Genomic DNA, 20,470 nt, shown 5'->3' with positions numbered 1-20,470 from the left:
TAGTTCCTGTTGTCCTAGTTTTTATTTCAAGGGCAGGGCAATGATGTTAAATTAATCCAAAGAGGAGTGGTCTCTATTATAAAAATTTTAGCCAATAAATTACGTTGCTCAGAATGTAGGCTCAGCTCTGACTCTCATTATACAATGAGTGATCCAGAAATTTCCCTTTGTTAGTACATTTCATCTCTCTCAGGGAGATTACCAAGACTAGGGGCAATGATTTCTCCCCAGATACTTAAATACTTTGCTTCCATTCTCTTCAGATTAAGAACATACATGAGCTAGGACATGTTGACTCTCAATGACCAAGATTGCTTCATATTTTCAATATACAGGACTGGCCACACGGCTCTGAGACCATAGTAGATGCAGGGAAATCCGACTAGCACCACGATGGAGCTTTTGCTTCTACCTCTGACTTATATCTCAGGGATTTTTTTTTTTTTTTCTCCTCGTGGGTTCATCCACTTTATAATTAGACCAGTCTAACCCATGTGTGATTCAAGGTTCCCTCTTTGTTTTTCTTCTTCTTTCTCCCCTTTTTATTCTGTCTCTCCACCCCCTCAGGGGCATACTACATGAGTTTTACAAGTTTCATTATCTTCTACCACAATCAAAATGAATAAAACCTCAAAGGAGTAATTTCTAAACAATAAAAAGCACATACCAGCTTCTCATAAAAATGTTATTACTTACACAATCACATTAATATTTCAAAGAAGGCCCTTTTTAACAGGGTCTGCACAAACCACAAGATGACTGAAATGCTCAAGAGACTTGACCCACTCATGGGCTCAGGAGACTGTTCTGGGATGCCTCCTGGCTTTGGTACTCTGGAGGTTTCCCTCTAACCTCAGGAGGGTATCTTATGGGCATCTGAAGCATTACAAATACACTTCCAGGCAGTTTAAGCACAAACCCATCCAAAGCTAATGTAATGAAATGAATGTAATGAAATGAAAACATTTGTCTTGTTAAGTCACATAACACTCACCTGCACCTGCTGCCTCTGTGTGTTCAGCATATTTGGGTCAATTGACAAGGGCCCAAGAACACTGACCATCAGTTCTTTTTCCACAAGCCACTGTTTTAACTGAGCTTCTACAGTCTGGAACTGGGTTAGATTATTAGAGGATTCTTCCAGTTTTTGTTGTCTATCAACTGTTAACTGATTGAGTTCTTGCCACTTAGAATCTAAAAGAAAAAGATAAAAGATGAAACTGGTGTTTGGTATTTATACATCTAACATCACTGTCTATGTGAATACCGCAGGATATGACTCAAAATGATACATAATGGCTATCATTCGGTCTTTGTAACGCTTCTTACTCAGTTGATTAAAGCCTAATCTAAGAGTTAATTGCATTTAATGATACAGATTTTATGGTCCTGGAGCTGTGTGTCAACTGAAGTAAAGAAAAATTTGAATCTGACCTTAGAAGAGTATGTAGAATATGGAATATTCCTTAAGGCAAACAGGATCCAGAGATCCTGCATTTCTTCTAGAAGTCCTATAGAGTCTCTCTGTTCAACTGTAACTGACCTACTAGAACAAGGAACATTAATCCTTTCTTTGAATAGCAAATCTTCAATGATCAGTGCTGGGCAAATGACTCCCACATTTGTATATTTTCGCCAATTCTCTTTTATTCAAATCACACACAACGACAACCAGCTGCTTGGAAGTCACAACACTAGGAAATCTCATCAACCCTTTAAACACTAAAAAACAACTTTTTCTTCCTATCAAAACTGGTGGATTCTTCTGATTTTTAGAGTTCTTTGAAAGGTTATTCTCTCTTCCATATCACTGAAGTTCAATAATTCAGAATGTTCTTTCATGATTCTCTTAACTCCTGTCTTCTTGATCATAAAACCTTAAACCTATCCCTTACATTCCTAGTGCCCTGACTCCATTTTGGTCCTCCTCATGTTTAGTCCTCCTAGACTAGTGGTTCTCAAACTTCAGCTGCACTAGAATCACTAGGAGGGATTAACACAGGTTGCTGGGCCCCATCTCCCAAATTTCTGACTCAATAGGGCTGAAGAGGGGCCTGAAATTTTGGCATTTCTAGAAAGTTCCCAGGCAATACTGATGCTGTTGCTCCCCAGAGCACACCTTTGAGAACTATCATCCTAGACTACTAGTCTTCTCACTGGTTTCCTTGTAATTAATTAGTGGTTCTCAGCTGCAACCCATCTGGTTCTAAAATAACTTCCTTAAAACAATCACATAAATATGTCGCTTCTGTGATATCCTTTAATAACTAAGTTGTCACCACCTAGATGATAAAATATGAAGACTTCTGCCTCACATTCAAGACCTCCCACAAAACTGACACTAGTCTAGTAATATTAGAGGGTCTGGATCCTGAGATGAAAACTCTGAGTCCTATTGATCTTACAATTATCATCCAAACAGGCTTCTGCTTACACCAGCCCTTACCTAACACACTCTACTCCCTCTCTGTGTATCCCAGCTCAATCTTTCTGTCACAATTCCACTAGACCTTATGCCTCTGCTAGGAATCCTTTCCTGCTGTTCCCACCCTTAAGACAGTTTGTTCCCTGAAGCCAAGAGTTACTGACCAGCATTTGAACATATTAGTCACTCAATAAATAGTCACTGATGAGCGTGATTAGTTGATCAGATTTTTTTCATGTAGCACACTACAATAAATGGCTGCTCTTAATACAACCAATCTGTTAAAACGTACCTAATGACATCATTCTATATGGTATGTTAAACACAATCTAACAACAACAACAACAACACAATCAAACACAATCTAACAACAAAAATAATGCAATTCAAAAAGTGAACTGAGAGGGAGAAATACCAAAATCTTATCAGGAAGCTTTTTTGAAATACTCTTCACTCTCAACTCCTATTCTAAAATGCCTTGATAATACTGTCCCCCAAGTAATTCCGATTATCCCAAGTGAGAGCCACTGACTTAGGGACAAATAAATTATAATGCAACAGGAGTCTATGGTTGGATTAACTATACCTTTGAACATTAAGTTTCCTTAGGATAACCTTTTTTCAAACTAAAACATACTTACTGATTTTTAAATTTATCATAGCATATCTGACTCTAATGGAAGGACAATATTTAGCTCAACATAATGGAACAATTGATAGTAAAATAACCATTATAATCATAGTGAACATGCAGCACCTATTATATGCCAGGTACAGTCTGTCTGAGCTGTACACACATTAACTCGTTGAATTTTCCAAACAATATTATGAAGTAGGGAAAATTAGTACCACTGTCTTACATGCATTTCCCTTATCATCATAATGGGAAGGGGTGATAAACTAAAAGGACTTGTGAAGAGAATTCTGTGTTTATGAGAAACAGTTTCTACAGGGACAGGATGAGATGAGAGGATAACTCTGGATGAAGAATGGAAACTAGCAGACTTCTGTGGGGAGCTAGTTTTTAACCCTTTCCCTGACTGGAGAAGAGAAGAACGTAAAGCAGGGGCCAAATGAATCCCCTGAAGGAACTCCAGGGAGGAGAAAGGGAGCTTACCTTTTCCAGACAAAAAAAAAAAAAAAAAAAAAACATTTAAAAGGAATATTTAAATTTATATGATATTTATATATATATAAATATAAATATAATAAAAATATATAAATATATATAAATCTAATAAAATATAATAAAGCATAAAAAATAGAAACACCAAAAATCAAGTAAAAAAAATGACAAAAACATGGTACTTGATGCACAGCATTTTATTCACTAGTATCTACACTCTTCATAAAAATAAATTTTGTTACGGTGTTTAGCAAGATAAATACAGGATATGCCCAGTCCCAGCATACTATAATTTGAAATGACATTTTTAAATTTGCAACATCTTAAACATGAAACATTAAAGCAAATTCAAAAATAACTGAGGCTGGTGGATACACTTTTTTTCTGGTAAAGTCTATGATTTAAAAATGATTGTGCTCCTCATTCACAGACTCTGGGATAAGTGACGTGACATACCAATTTCCGTCAGCATCTGTTTCCACTTGGGGGCCTCAGGAGTGTCTGGGTTCTCCTCCAAGAGCTCTGTCAATTTGTCTTTCAATTCCTGTACCTTGTTTACATTTTGCTTCAGTTCGGCCTCAAATGTCTAAACAAGGGGAAGAAAACTCTGTTACAGTATGTCAACATCAGAAGACAAAAACACAATTATAATAGATGAAAATATCCACTGTGAGTGCTGAAGTGGGTGAGGGACCAGAATTCAGCAGTTAACTATTCTCCTCTCCTTTTCTGAAGCAGCCTTCAACCATCTGATAAAGGAATCCAAAAGAAGAACGCTACAGCTAGGGAGAAAATGACTCTAGTCCCCAGCAGCTGGGAAGAACTTCCTGTTATTCTTAAACAAATCCCTCTGGAAAAAAGGAAGATGACATCAATAATATTGTAACTGATAAGAAAATCAGTCTTGATAAAGGCTGCCAGCTTTGAGAATCTACTAGTGAATCAACACTGTCCTCGGTAACATGCTATAGAAATCAAACACAGACATTTTTGCCACTGTTGTCACAGTGTAAAATCATTTCCCCAATCCTGACAGATGGAGAAAGAAATGCCACCTATTAAACAAAGCGAAAGTGTGAGCTATCCTATTTTATGTTGGACAGAACAAATCCCTAATATACCTAAATAAATATTTTCCAATAGCTGACTGGTTAAAATCCAAGACTTAACCTGATTTAAAGGTGGCAAAGTTGGGACGCCTGGCTGGCTCAGTTGGTGGAGCATGCGACTCTGGAACTCAGAGTTGTGGGTTCAAGCCCCACATCGGGTGTAGAGATTACTTAAAAATAAAACTGTTTAAAAAATAAAGGTGGCAAAGGTGCTTATGCCCCAATATTTCGCTCATCTTATAATGTATGTATGTGTTAAACAGGTGACTGTGATCACCACTTTCTACAGAAAGGCACATTAAACAAAACTGGCAAGTTATTTGCTGAAGGTTACAGACTGGGAATCAAAACATGGGTCCTGACGCCCAGGCCTCCGATCTGGATGCTGGTCTGTTCTCTTTCGGGTCTTCAGGAAATGTATCTGCAGGATGTACCTTATTCTGCTCCACCTGTGTCTTCACGGCCTCTGTGTCTGTCGGTGTCGGTGCCTGGTGCCACTTGGCCGCAGTCTTGTTCATCTTCTGGAGCCACTGCATCATGGCGCTGGATTCTTCCTGTGCCTTTTGCAATTTGGAGAGTTTAGTATTCAGTTCAGCTATTTTGTCCTTAAGTAAAAGGCCAAGATCTTCATAACCATGGCTTATGTCAGTCATATCCTTTTTAATGGACGTCAATCCTTAAAGTAATAAAATAAAATAAGATAAAATCAGACACATACATTTTCAGGATGTTTAGAGGAAAGCTCTAGAAATAAAAGTTTGCTTTACATGATATTCCCTTCTATTTTGTCCATATTAAGACTACTATGATAAAGTCCTAGATTTTTTTTTTGAACTAAAGGGTTAAAAACCCTAAAAGAATTTTTAGAACTACCTTATAATGCTATTTAATAACTAACGATTTAGGTACATTGCATAATACGAGTGAAATGAAAAAGAGATTTTTCAATGGAATGGGAAACCAAAGCCATAAAATGCTACGTATTAAGTCCTTAGGAATCAAACTCAAGAAAATACCTCAAAGAATATTATTCCAAGTGGAAAAATATCTTAGATTATTTAACGAAAAAGAAGAAAACACAACCAAATACCAAACCAAACTACCAGATTTCACTAACTTGAGATGAACAAAATTACATGGAATGTGATATAAATATACTTATAAGGAAATGACTATGATATAAAATAATATCATTTTGGGGGCCCCTGGGTGGCTCAATCAGTTAAGTGTCTGATTCTCAATTTTAGCTCACTCGGGGTCACGGGGTCAAGCCCCGAGACAGGCTCCACAGTTGGTGCAGACTCTGCCTGAGATTCTCCCTTCCCCCAATCACACTTTCTCTCCTTCTCTTTTAAAAAATAAATATCATTTTAATTCAAAGTTGACATTTCAATATAACTACTGGTCATCTCTAAAAAGATTTTCTCTCAAAAAAAAAAATCAAAGCAAAACCAAAGTTACTGTAATCGTAAGCACTTAAGTTACTATTCACCTTTATTTGACAAAATATCTTGAGTATCTGTGGCTGTTCCTTCACCATTTAATATTACTCCACCTGTAAAAATAGAAACACTGAAGTAGTCATAGATTTCTATAGTATTTCTACACATTAATAGTAAGTAGATGGCATTAAGTCAAACCCTATAAACAGTAATCATTTAAAAATGTTATTACTATTTGAAAATATAAAATATTGATTCAATGTCTAAATCAAACAAAGGTCCATTATTTATAGATCCTTTCTGGTATATAGCATTCATTCTTTTTTTTTTTTTTTAACTTACTTCCCAGTTTAATACACTTATACACAGCACTGATACAATGTGGGACTGTGAAAAAACTTAATTTGAATATAATTATATAAAATGGCTAGATATGACTCATTTATATAGATTTTAGGCAGCAAATTTAGCATTATGTATTTAGTTCCATGAATACTTTTGAGGGTTTCCTCTATCTTAAGCACTCTGGCTATTACCACAGGGAATTCAAAGATGAAAAAAGAACCTAAAGGACGTAACATTCATTCTTAAAGTGGTTATGTGATCACCTTAAACATTAGAGTTTAATAAGTTTAGATTATATACATTCATCATTAAGTATTAAACAATTTTATGATAGCATTGTTTTACTGCTATTTTTAATAATAAAGTCCTTGAAGCTCAAAAGTTGCTCACTGTGCGTGTTGCATGAAGCATAAATGACTGACAAACCCTTACTTAAGGATTTGAAAATTGTCTGGTACAGTTACACAGTGTTATTATGGGTTTAACGGAAGCAGAAAGAGGTACAAAGACATGAAAAGTTAAAAGGAAAACAAACAAACAAATCCTATTACTAAAACCCACATTCTGTCAACACAGAGAGAGAAGAGCACAGTGGTTAGGAATGCCTGGACTTTGGTCTATGACTCACCTGAATTTAAATCCCAGCCCCACTAATTACTAGCTGAGTGACTGGACAAATTAATCACCACCCCACCACACTGGTGGGGATAATAATACCTAACTTTCGAGGCCACCGTGGTGTATTAAAGACAGTTAACTGATGGCCTAGCAAATAGGAACTACTCAGTAAGTAGTAATTAGTACTTCTCTTTAATTATATAAACATCTAGCCTTGGCTCCTTTTTCATAAGCAGAATATTAAAATACTCAATTAGACTTTATCAGGCAAGTATGCATTGGCTGCTGACAAAACACAAAGACATTTCCTAAAACTAGCCACAGGAGGACAAGTTTAAAACAGGAATATTTAAATATCTGAATCTTAATCTGAGTTTTGTCTCTTAAAAAAAAAAAAAAATCACAGACATTGGCATTTCAGTTGAAAGTGAAAATATCCTGAGTCAAGACTGATTCCTACTGTGCTTGGTAGTTATCAAGAGTAGGAGGAGGGGCGCCTGGGTGGCTCAGTGGGTTAAGCCTCTGCCTTCAGTTCAGGTCATGATCTTGGGGTCCTGGGATCCAGCCCTGCATTGAGCTCTCTACTCAGCGGGGAGCCTGCTTCCTCCCCCCTTTCTCTCTGTGTCTGCCTCTCTGCCTACTTGTGACCTCTGTCTGTCAAATAAATGAATAAAATCTTAAAAAAAAAAAAAAGAGTAGGAGGAAAAACAGAAACAAAAACCTTACTTATTGCAAATATAAAGTGGACATGAAGAACTAAAAACACAATAGAATTCCTTTTCTTTAAAAAACAAAACACTTGACATTTCAGGAAATCTGATTAGAAGAGAAAGGAGAGATCATCACGCCATATAACTATAAGTACGCTCTGAAATGGGGTTAATAGAGCGGAATAAACGGTTGCAAGAGGCCCAGCTGCAACACCAGTCTCACAATAGGGGCAGCTGGGGGGCTGGGCAGAACAGAAAAACCACAGAGGGTACTCAGAGACTCTCAGAATAAAGATATGTGATCTGCCTCCATCTATTCTTGGGGAAAAAAAAAACCTGATATTAACAATATAAATGTTTTAAACTTAAAAACATATCCACATCTTAAATTAATTTTAAAGAATCATTACTAATTCCCCACTTCTGTTGAGTGGCTCAATCGTGACTACAATTTAGATACGCTGGCTAACCCATTATATAATTTTCTTTGGGAACACTGTAGAAAATAAGATAGATGGCGATTTTTCAAAATACAGAGATCTACTCTACAGAAAAGAGCTGCTTCCTTCCCTCACCTCTCTTTTCCCAGGATCAAATATTTGATCTGGGAAATTGATACTCATTGATCAAATTGATCAAATATTTCAAGTAGAATTTGAGTTATCCCCATTAATTAAAGTAGAAAACAAATTAGAATCTGATCTTTCCTCTTCCCCAATACAATCCTCCTTATTCTTACTCATTAATCTGGCTACATTTTAACTGTAGTCTCTATGAAAATGAACCGTAAGAGGGATTTGAAATTTGATTAGTACAGATACTATTCCATGTGCAGAACATACTTTTAGGGCATGTATAGATGCCATCTTTCTTGTCACTCTCCCTTTGTATTTCTGAGCTTATTTTATGCATTAGTTTAAAAATTAAGGAAACAGAAGTAACATGGGTGGACCCAGTTCTTAGAGGGTCTGCCATGGATATAAACAAAACACGTACCTGATTTCACGGCTGCTATTGCCTTCGCGGGGGTAGTCACAGCGCTGATTAGGTTACATAGTGAGATCCCACTGTTGTTTACTTTCTGAATCTCTGGTGTTTTTAAACTCCACTTTTCTTGTAATTTCTTGAGATATAAAAACACAGTATATTTCAATCTTCATAATATTTTCAAAGTTACACATTATAATTCAATTTCTTAAACATATCTTAAAGCAATGATGACTGTGGGTCCTGATTTGTGGGGGAGTGGATAGAAAAAAAGGCACCATGCCTAGGTGTTCTAACAGTCCAGGTGACTGTTAACACTGTTAGCGGTGAGAAGTGAGGTATGGTCCATCCGACATTCTGCTCCTAGCCACAATGCAAGTCAGGCTATTTCTAGCTGCCATGGGTTCCAAACTAACTGTCAACTGTCAGTCTGAAAACTGCACTTGGTACCAGCCAAGTTATAAGAAGAAATGTACCAGAAATGATTTACAAAAAAAAAAAAAAAATGGGAATTCAGAATTCTATTTAATAGTGAGTTTTAATCCCCAAAACTTCAATGAATTTTTAACAGCATGCATCTCCACAAGGTTAGAATGGGAGAACTACCATAACTGGTCATAAGTTTTATGATTTGGATCAGATGACAAAAGACTTGTGCAGTATCTGTACTAGAGATTCAAACAACTTCTACCTTCAAATACTGGTTCCAGGGATATATTGGAGCTAGAGTTAAATACTGACTTGAAGAGCAGGATCCTTTACATAACACTATGAGAAGCGGTATTAAAAAACTCACTGAAAGTAAGTAGAGATTTGGTGGGGAAGAAAACTTGGGTACTAAAACAGGCAGCAACTCACTAATACATCTCTTTTAAAAAGCAGATTAACTCAAAATGTGTGCTCTTCCTCCAAAGGATTAAAGCTATGTCATGATTTCCAAATATAACCAAAATATACCGAAGATAAAATGGGGATCTAACTTTTTAGATAAAAGGAAAGAACTAATAGTCTTTTCACCTCCCATTACTCACACGGACAAAGAAGAAATTAGTAGTAGATAACAATTCACCTTAGTTTCTTCTAAAGATTTTCCTAAATCCTCTGAACCAAAAGAAGGCTGCACAATGGGAACTCTTTCTGTTGTTTCTTTTATCCATGACTTCAGTGACTTAACAAGGACTTGGAAAGCATCCATCTGTTCTTGACAAGAAGATACAGCTTCTTTTCTAGATAACAAAAATTATTGAAGAATTTAAGCCATGGAAAGAAAATACTCCAAAGGAATAATTACTAGTAAATAAATTTATTATTCCTGTATCAGGCCCTACAGTTAAGGGGAGAAAAACTTCCCCCATGCAAACTCTAACCCTGGATAAAAGGAGGAGATGTCTCATAGGTGCCAAGTGAAATCAACTACTTTATTCCTTAGGCACAATCCATAGACAAAGATAGGACCAGTTAAGAAATCCATAACCCATACAGTAATGTCACTTTATAATGCTACATAAACTCTAGGGCTATATAAACAGTTTTAACGTTATTTAGATTCAGCAAGCTTTAATCTGTCCACTTTACATGGTACTTAATGCCAGCAGGCACAGAACCAGCAGGGAAACACTTACAAATCACCAATCTGAGGAAACCATGCCGCCACCTAGTGGTTTCTACACAACACTACAGTCACTTTAGCAGATGGATAAACCAGGTGCTTCAGAGAGTCCAGATTGAACTCTTCAAACATGAGGTGAGACCAAGGGACTAAAGAATGTTAATGACTGCCTCCCCGACAGATACTCAGAAAACTCCACAGTGAACCATATGGATCTTTCTGCATATTAAGCACCATGGAGGGAGGGCACATGCCCAGCACATGAACAGCTATGAGGACAGATCCATTTGGTATGTGGGTGGCATGTGAGTGGCATGTGGATGGCGTGTGCCCATGTGCATGTATGTGGAATACTGGCATAGAAGGGTCCACTGCAGCTGGACTAATTACTGATGACTACGTGGTTTTAAAACTGGACCCTTCTGGAAAAAGAAACCACCTAGAGTTCACCTCAAAAAACCAAGAATATACTTTCCATGTGATGTGAGTTAAATATTATGTGACAAGATGAAAACCGTAGCTCTGGAAATAGTAGTAGAGAGTGCTCAAAAGTTTTAGGCAGAGCATTCTGAAGAAATAAAGAAGAGTTAAAAGATAACTATTTTCTATCTTTGTGGGGTCTATAGAAAAACCAGAGGTATACTCTACACTAATATGAGATCAGAAAGAGAGAAGTCTAGTTACAAGATTTATCCCTGTACTGCTTTTTAACTCAACTTAGGTGCATTCTCTTGTTTCTTATCTTGCTTGTTCACGGAGTCATTTCTTACCTACAATTCTTTAAAAATAAACTATTTTACCAAAAAAAGAAAAAAGCCATCAGAAACTATATTGAAATTGAGCAGTTTCTGAATTAAGCCCCAAAAGCAATGAACCATGAGCTATCTCTCAAGGTTATTTCTGCTTTTGCAAATAAAACTGTGGCATTTGCCAAAGGCTTCAGAGACCACATTGATTTTAAATTATTTTCAGTAATACACGACCACCACTATTTTCTACATAATGCTTTCTACTTTAAGGTTAGACTTATCAAATTCCCATCCTAAATATTCTAACAAAAATGCACTCAATTTTAAATAGGAAAATAATATCAATATAAAAGCACTTACAAAGTAGCCCTATGCTTATTCCCAAGTTTTGTCTCAGGTTTCTACATGAGCAAATAAAAATACTTCATTCTTTAAGTTTTAGGTAGATTAAAATCCAATTTCTTAAGTGGTGCTTACTTTTCTTTGATGGTATCCTCCATTTCCTTGAACTTCTTTGACAAATTATTTGTTTTTTCAAAAACCAGAGCCTTATCACCTGGCAAGCCATGGCTAGATATCTCCTTCAAAACATTGTGTAAAACTTCAAGATCTTTCTTGTGTTCTAAGAATTCAGCAGTTGATTCCTACAAAGCATATGGATATTTAATCAATCTAAGATGTTGTTAGATCTCCGGATGGCATTCTATCAAGAGGTACGTATGGGACTGGAATGGCTCTACTCAAAATTTCACAGAATGATCCTGCCTATGGTCAGTACTCTAAATATAAATAGACAGGCAGTTAGGCTGTCTGGAAGAGAACACAAGTAAATTTATTTAATTTAAAAATGCATTATAGTCTGTCTCTTTGTGGGTTCTGGCATATGATACTTACATCATCTTTAATATGTGAGAAGTATATGTATGAGAAACAGTGTTCATTTCTAATCAATGAGCAAAGGCTTTAAGGAGAAGATGGGGTTTGGGATTTTTGAAGTAGACAGGACAGATTGGTAAGCACAGATCCTTACCAATCCATCAGCAATGAAAATGATGACTGCTAATTTCATGTTGCTAATATATGTGTGAGCTGGTCTGAAGTGTTCACACGCTTATCAACCTCGTGAATATTAAGGAAGACATACCTGCATATACTGAGACAATTCAGTAACATCTTTTCCTGGCACATCAGCCTCAGTGAAAGCCTGAGTTTTTGTTTCTAAAAATGTCTGGAGCTTTTCTGAGAGGTTCTCGAAGAGTTCTACTTTGGTTTTTAGCTCCTCCATTTTGGCAAGTTTTTCTTTCTGTTTACGACTTGCTTCTGAAAATCGGACGGACAAGTCCTTCATCTTGGCTTGCAGTGAGGAGGCAGTGGATGGATCTGTGGTTTCCATGAATTTCTTCAGTTTTTCATTCATGGCATTTATGCTGCTCTGACGACCTGCGATATCCTGTTCCAACATCTGAAATGAACCAAATATTGCGTATGTTTTACCATGATGTTTACAAACAATGTCAGAGAGTGTTAAAAAATGACCATACATAACCACATGAGCTTGAACAACCTGTGACTAAGGAAAGTTAAGTGTTGGGGCTGACTGACAAGTTTCATCTGTCCCTTGAGGAACACCATCCCAAATCTCTTCAGGACAGAGTGGCGAACAGCTGTTGAGTTGCCCAGGCAAGGCAAGAGACGGCTGCTACTCCGCAACCCTTGGGATTGAACGGAGCCTAGGGATTATCCAAAGTCCTAATTTTTAAAAGGCTAGACAACACCAAGATTGATCTGATTAACCTCGTGTGCAGCTGGCTGAAGCTGTGATAAACAAGATAGGCCTCGGGTATGTGTAAGCCCCTGTAATGAGTTACATTTGTGAGAAAGTATACGAAGCGCTCTCTCTACTTCTTCAGAGAAAAACTGTTTCACACATGTGTCTCAGAGCAAGCACTGCTTTTCACAGTTATATTCAGGAAACTTTCTTTTTTTTATCCTTAAGTTTTATCTTCAATTTACCCATACTTGGTACTATTTAAGTGGGTTTTTTTCCCCCCATCTAAGTTTTTTTTTTTCTTGTCAAATGTCACTTACAATGTTTTTACTGATGACATCCTGGAGAGCAGCAGAGTTCAAGGGCACTTGACCTTGCTCTTTCAGAGAACTTTCCACACTTCCCATCCAGTCCAGCATTTCATCCAGGCCATCCTGCACACTCAGTGAGCGGGTCAAGGTTATCTGCAGTTTTTCATTTCGTTCGTTAACAGACTTGGATAGATCATCATATCTCCCAACAATGTCATCTAGCCCAGAAAGATCAGAAAGTGTTAACCACAAAGCTCTCTTTGCCCTATTCCTTTTCAAAAATACACTATGGTGGTTCACACAATTTCCACACCGAAACTGGAAAAAGAAAAGAGGTTTAAATGATCAATTCAAAATGCGAAATCAGGGCGCCATCTAAAACCTTAACAAAAGAAGAAAAAGATCTCAGTGAAATATAAAAAAACTGAAGTATTTTTTAAAAAAATAGTTGATATATATGTCATCTGTATTCAAAAAGAGCTTTTGGGATGCACAAACATTTGAAGTGCCCCAGAAAAATGTTAACAGTCTAAATAGCCAATCTTTGGTTCTCAATCTGAGATTTTCAAGTTAGCCATACTATTAGATAACTACATGGAAAAAAGAAAAAGGTGACACTCATACACAGCTATTCTCTAGGACAATACACAGCTATAAAAAAATTTATCAAGAATTAACCTTTACATATAAAAATTATCTCTCCCTTGTGCATAGCATACATTCTCCCTTCCTTCCTCTCTCTCTCTCTCTCTCTCACACACACACACACACACACACACTTAAGCTTTTGTCAACCTTCACAGTCTAAGTAAAGTACTTGAAAGTACAGAAAGTGACAGATGCACACATGAGAAAACAGATATATACAATGAGAAAAGAGATCAGGAAAATCCACTGAAAATAAGAAAGGTTGAGATTACGATTCTAAAATATAAATCGAATTTATGTGAAAAGTTTAACAGCAGACCAAAGGGAAAAATAAATAAGGTTAATAGGTTGACCTATCTCAGATGAGCTTAACCTTATTTTCAATTCTGAAGACTTAAGATGTTAAACATGCTGTTCTAGCCTAGTTTTCACTCAAACACAAAGTTCTATACTTTAACATCCCACATTCTATACTGCAGACGTATGAGAAGTTCAAAGAACAGTGATTTTTCATGTATTAATCTCTCTCTGGAATAAATCATCAATTTATTACTTATTGTCCAATAATTTGAAAAACATTTTAATTATTTATGAATGCTTTAGTTGGATATATTGTATGTTCAGTTAGAAAAATCTTGACGGCAAAGACCTGAGAATGAAAACATTTTACATGCTGTGTTTGGCCCATGGAACACAATCTATAGAAGCAATATTTGTCTTTGATTATTTTAGTGTATCATGAAAAAACACTTTGACAAATTTTCACTGAATTGAGAGGTTAAGATAAGCTAATTTAAGGCAACAGTCAATGGTCCTGTCAGAGAACAGGATGAAGCCCGGGAGAGTGCAGAGCAGGGCGGGGGGTGGGGGGGTCTCAGGGGGATGAACTGAATATGCTATCAGCAGACAAAACAAGAAGCAATTTCAAACATAAGCCCTTCTTTGGAAGTCACAGAGAAAATACTCTGAATTACAGGAGGTGACGGATTAGCAGGTGAGCTGCCTCTCAGGTGGGCAATTCTGTGTGTCAGAGGGTAAATCAGCAATCTAGTTAGCCTTGAGCAGTGCTTTCCCAAGCAAAGTCAGCTATTGTATTCAATGGGCACGTTTTGAGTGTTATTATTTTTGTATTTCTTAGCGATGAAATATTGTCACTGAAATGAATTCTTGCTTTTACTAAGTAAATATTATTTTAGAAGAAAAAGGTACAAAATGAAATCTACTCTAAGACTTATTTTTTTAAGTGGCTGGTTTTCTTAGAGGTCAGATAGAGCCTTTAGAGAAATTCCTTTATATCTTAAATGTATTTTCACATAGTCCTAGAAACTTATGCCAGATAGAAGTTTTAAAGTCTTAATGTATAACATGTGGATTTTTAAGCTAATAAAAACCAAACTATGTACCCTTAACAATGGGGAAAATGCCTCTTCAAATAACAGAAGCACATATATATAATAGTCTTTCTTTTCCTCCTAATCTCCATGCCCAAGTCCTTATAGCAGTGGTTGCCAATGTGGGATTACAAGATGATGCTCTGGGATAGAGGAACAAAATATTAGAACTTCCATTCATATTTTTATCTTATGCTTTTAAGTGATATGTTCTTGTGCTTTATAATTATAACACACATAATGTGATAAGATAGTGTATCTTATAAATACACAGGTATACATGGGGTATATGCTGAAATTCTTTTGACAGGGATGCATGCTCAAAAAAGTTAAGCCATATTTAAGAATGAAAAAAAAGTTTTCCTTCCATAGACTGGTTTTAGAAAAGGAAAGTTTCATCCTTCTCCTCATCTAAAATTTCTGCTCAGATTTTAACTCACACATGCTTTGGTGTGAAACACAGGTCCAATCATCTTACAAAACTTGTGCTTTTTATTTCATGCACAGAAATATGTAACAACCTTGAACTACACATTAGCAAACCAACAAAGAAAATACAGTAAGGCAGCAAACATTTATTGATACCCCACTGTGCATTTAATCTAAACTAAATATGATCACGCAATAGCTCTTCTCTCAAGAGATAGCGACTCTAATGTGAGAGGGCACAGAAGCGCCACTATGAATGGGTACAAGTTTTTAGTATCAAAGGAGAAAACGGGGGTAATCAGAGCCCTGTGAAACCACTCAAAGGCTTCCAGAAAATGGAGAGGTGGAAACACTGTTTTAAAGCACATCTTTTAATGCCAGCCATGCTTCTGCTTTCTATAAAGACCCTTCAGTGAGTCTCTTTTGGCCATAGGTTTAGAGTCTAACTCTGCCCAATGCCTTCCATCAAAAGAATCTCATGTCCTGCTTTCTGTGATGAGTATTACATAAAGGAAGAGTTTTTGTTACATTTTCTAAATATAACAATAAACTTTAAACAAACTCTTCTCAAACTATACAACCCCCATTCCCAATATACCTGCCCCAAAAGGCACGCCTCCTCCGAGACGGGGAAGCGCCATTTCGCAGGGAAAGGGCAGAAGCAACACCATACGCACCCATGAGTGTGTTCTCCGTATCAGAACACCTTCATGGAGAATCTACCTGTGAGAAAGCAAGCAGGGAAAAAAACACTTACCCAGTGTTTTCTGGATGTCATTCTTGGCTGGAAGCAGAGATCCTCTAGCATCTAAAAGCACTTCAGCTGTTTTTTTCAGTTTCTCTACAGCAACCTGCTGACTTGATATCTGTCCTTGCAGAGCCTGGAGAATCGAATGCTTCAGTTATACTAAATGATGTATTTCTAATAAAAAAATTATTTTTAGTACAATAAGGTAATATTGGACATAGAAATCTTTTCATCATTATCAACTTACTCCAGAGTCCTTAGAAAAAGGCCAGTTATAAAGTGGTGTTAGCAAAGTCATCAACCAGTGAGGACAATATAAATTCAGTCTTGAAATAAACCACTGAGCATATGTTCATGATTCGTGGCCTGGTTCTTGATCTTGCAACCCTCTCCCCGTAACCTCAGATCTCCCTTCATCCCCCTTTCAGGGTATCGTCCTGGACGAGACCCTCAGTAACCACCAGAAAACAAAAACAAAAACCAATCTAAAGCCAAAAACAAAACAAAACTACCTTTAGGACTATTTCTGACTCCAGGTAAGGAAATAAGGATTTCCGTTTCTATACAAAGTCATATTTATTTGTTTATTCAACAAAAGCTACTTAACATCTAACAAATTCAAAAAAATCTTGCTGCGTTTGTGAAAATACAAAACCAAACAGATACAAAGCTCACCCATAGGGATCTTATAGTCTATATCAGGAACTCGTTAAGTGCTATTGGAAGCTGAGAGGGGGCTAAGTGCAGAGGGAAATGAGGACCGTTCTCCATGCTGGTGGTACTGGGCTGGGTCCTGAGGAAAGTATGGAAGGTAGAAGTAGGGAGGACATGTCCCTGCAGAGTGGACAAAGATAGAGACTGAAATATCACACGACAGGGGAGGGTCCCAACCAGGTAGAAAATGTGTCTGGGTGAATAAAGAGTAACAGGACTGCCCAGCTAAAGAGGCTACATTTCATCCTGCAGCAACGGAGAGTCATTCAAGGATTCTGAGTATGGGTTGACACGCTCAGAGCTGTGTTAAGAGAAGGCTAAATTAGTAGCACTGTGCGGGATATATGACATGAGTAAGAAATGAAGCAGAGAAGCCAGTTGGAGCAATTTCAGCAGGAACAAAGGAGAGAGCCCCTTCTGGGCTGGGAAGACAAAACTGGTTACAAAGTTGGAGAGGGTCTCTTGATAACTGGTTATCTAAAGCTGTGCTTTGAGATACGGTAGCCACATACTACATGGAACTTTCAAAATTTAAAATTAATTGAAATCTAATAAAATTCAAAATTCAATTCTTCAGCTGTCCTAACCATATTTCAAGTCCTAAGTAACCAAGGGTAATGAGTGGTTACCATGTTGGGAGACATTACTGAACATTTCCATGGTCACAGAATGTTCTACGGGATATCACTCCTTAAGGAGGCAGGAATAAGGAAAAAGAGGAGACAAGAGAAGCATCCAGTGTTTTTGAGCCTAGGCAATTAATGGAATTCATAAGCAACAGTGGGAGCAAGTTTAGGAGCAAAGGAGAGTTTAAGAATTTATGACTTCAAAGAGCTCTTAGGATCCTCACATAGAAAGAAAAAAAACAAACAAACAAACAAAAAAAACAGTGAAGCTGGAAGTGGAGTGACTCTGAACACAGGCTAGAACTAGACATAAAGCTCTGGAAGCCAAGCCCCACAGCGAGACCGCCAGAGCTGCAGGCACTAGAGGAGGAGGCCCGGCGGAATCACGGACAGATCTTAGACCTATGTGCTGAGAAGGAGAAAAGAACAGATGTCATCAAGGAGGTGGAAATGGGACTGGAATAATTCTGTCCCCAGAGGTTATAGGAAGAGAGAAAATGGAAAAGGTTCAGAAAGGATACTGGAACTCTGGATTTGCTGAATTGAGGCCTCCACTTCTCTAAGTACATGTGGCTCAACAGTTGCAACAAAGAGACAAGAGGTCGAGACAAGAACCACAGAGTCGGGGCTCCTGGGTGGCTCAGTGGGTTAAGCCACTGCCTTCGGCTCAGGTCATGATCTCAGGGTCCTGGGATAGAGTCCCGCATCGGGCTCTCTGCTCAGCAGGGAGCCTGCTTCCCTCTCTGTCTCTCTCTGCCTGCCTCTCTGCCTACTCATGATATCTCTCTGTCAAATAAATAAATAAAATATTAAAAAAAAAAAAAGAACCACAGAGTCTTCCAGAAGTCTGGCCCCGCATTCCTAACACCTCTGACGTATCTGTGTCCAAAAGGGCTGTCCAGCCAGGCCCTGTGCCTGGCTTTCACTTCACTGGAGCTACTCAAGCTCCTCTTTCAGTCTCACACTCGGATTTCAAATTCAAATTCCCATATGCCCAACTGTAGATGAACTCATCCCTGGCCATGGGCCCAGGTTTCCAACTGCCTCTTGATCATTTCCATCTGGGTGTAAACAGTCACCTCCAACTCAAAACACTGAATCTGAACTCATTATCTCACCCCTACACCTGCACTCCTCCTGCTGTTGCAGCTCATGACCCAAGCAGTAACTCTGAGCTTCCTTCTGGACGCCCCCTCAACCCTCCTTTCCACATGCAAATCCACCACCGGGCCCTGACAATTTTACCTGCTTAACGTGTTTTTAAAAGCAGGCTGCTGCTCTGTATTTCTGGATCATTGCACTCAACTGAGAAAAGCATCCTACCAAGCCCCCTGCCTCCAATCTCTTCCCCGACATAGCTTCCCCCAGTGTGTTCTACCTACAATACATTCCTGGACCATATCGCTCCCCTCTTTAAAATCTTTCAGTAGCTTCCCATTGCTGTTATAAAAACAAAAGACTTGAGCCTACAATGACACCTATCCCTTAATTCTACCTTCAATCTCATCTTCTTCCACCTCCTGTTTCAGAAATGTCCAAAAACACAGTTGTTTCGTAACTATTTGCTCAAGCTAGACCCAACATTTAACATCTCTATATGTTAACCTTCTCACGCTACCTATCCCCCCATCATCCCGAGCCTGGCTCTTGTTCACCCATTAACAGTCAGCTGGGAAACCCCCTAACTTTCTCTTTACCCCTAGTTTGCAAGAACTCCCCCCAGGGGCTCCCATAAGTACCCTGTGAATAATACTGGATTTGTCTCTTAAACTAACTTCTTTGAGAACAAGGAATTTATTCTATTTCCACTTCCTTTTCACTGCCCTGCACAGTGCTTGGGACACTGAAAAACTTTCTAAAAGAAGTAAATGAATGAAAAGTAAATAAGTAAAAACATCAGGTGTAAGATCCCAAAAGATCCTCTTCTATTTCTGCCTTCATTTCAGACTAAAACAAATGCCTATAGCCAATGGCAAATATTTCGTCAACTAATTTTCAGATTCAAGTAATTTAAACAACGTACGGGCAGCCCATATATGTCAAAAGGCCCAGCAAGCTATGGCCGAAGTGGGATTTGTGATCTGTGTACCAGATCCTAAAATTGTCCCAAGAGGCCAAAGACTCTGTATCAGAGTGGATCTGTCTAGGAAATCCTTTTACAGGTTTAGTTACAGGACAATTCCTCATGACAGGAACTCTACCTAGAACCAGGCTGAAGTCCAAGCCACAGACACAGTTTGCTGGCACCGCATACTTATTTAAGAGATGAAATAAGGTTATGAATACCTCCAAAAAATTTTTTTTTAGAATATGAGTTCTCCAAGGGGAGAGGCAGAGTTTTAACACCTTTGTGTCTTCACAAAGCCTAACAGTAGGCCTAGCACATAAACATCTACAGGATAGATACATGTGAAAGTCAGCATGGTTCTACAAAATGTTGAGTACCAACGTCGGCCCGACCTATCATCCTAAAACTTAGAAATGGATCACAAGAGAAGCACTTTTTTCTTCATCTCTTCTTTTCAAAACATCCCATGCCTTTTCTCTCCATAATTACATTCAAGTCAACAATTATTAATCCCTAACATGTATCAGGTTATAATTTAATGAGGGCAGAGGTTTACAACAGAGCTTCAGAATAAAATTGCAAATTGAAATATGTACCATATGTAGTTTTTAATGGATTTCAATGAAATCAAAACATAAAGAAGCATC

At 37.8% G+C, this 20,470-nt stretch overlaps 1 protein-coding gene across 22 annotated transcripts in view; it reads right to left on the bottom strand.

The window, feature by feature from the left end:
• The window catches only part of DST (dystonin), a 466,510-nt gene that overhangs the window by 95,083 nt on the left and 350,957 nt on the right, over nt 1–20,470 (bottom strand). For all 22 annotated transcript variants that reach the window (XM_032864474.1, XM_032864488.1, XM_032864489.1 and 19 more), the window contains 10 exons: nt 16,425–16,548; nt 13,209–13,417; nt 12,265–12,582; nt 11,598–11,764; nt 9,832–9,988; nt 8,772–8,898; nt 6,153–6,215; nt 5,095–5,336; nt 4,008–4,137; nt 995–1,194 (listed from right to left, as the gene is read on the bottom strand). In XM_032864474.1, coding sequence (XP_032720365.1) covers nt 995–1,194; nt 4,008–4,137; nt 5,095–5,336; nt 6,153–6,215; nt 8,772–8,898; nt 9,832–9,988; nt 11,598–11,764; nt 12,265–12,582; nt 13,209–13,417; nt 16,425–16,548 — 1,737 coding nt within the window. The remainder of the gene's footprint in view (nt 1–994; nt 1,195–4,007; nt 4,138–5,094; nt 5,337–6,152; nt 6,216–8,771; nt 8,899–9,831; nt 9,989–11,597; nt 11,765–12,264; nt 12,583–13,208; nt 13,418–16,424; nt 16,549–20,470) is intronic.

The sequence above is a fragment of the Lontra canadensis genome, unplaced genomic scaffold, assembly GCF_010015895.1.
Source record: "Lontra canadensis isolate GAN:19392208 unplaced genomic scaffold, GSC_riverotter_1.0 scaffold27, whole genome shotgun sequence".
Classification (NCBI taxonomy): Eukaryota; Metazoa; Chordata; class Mammalia; order Carnivora; family Mustelidae; genus Lontra; species Lontra canadensis.
Note: the sequence above shows the minus strand (reverse complement) of the source record. Positions and strands in the feature narration are given on the sequence as shown.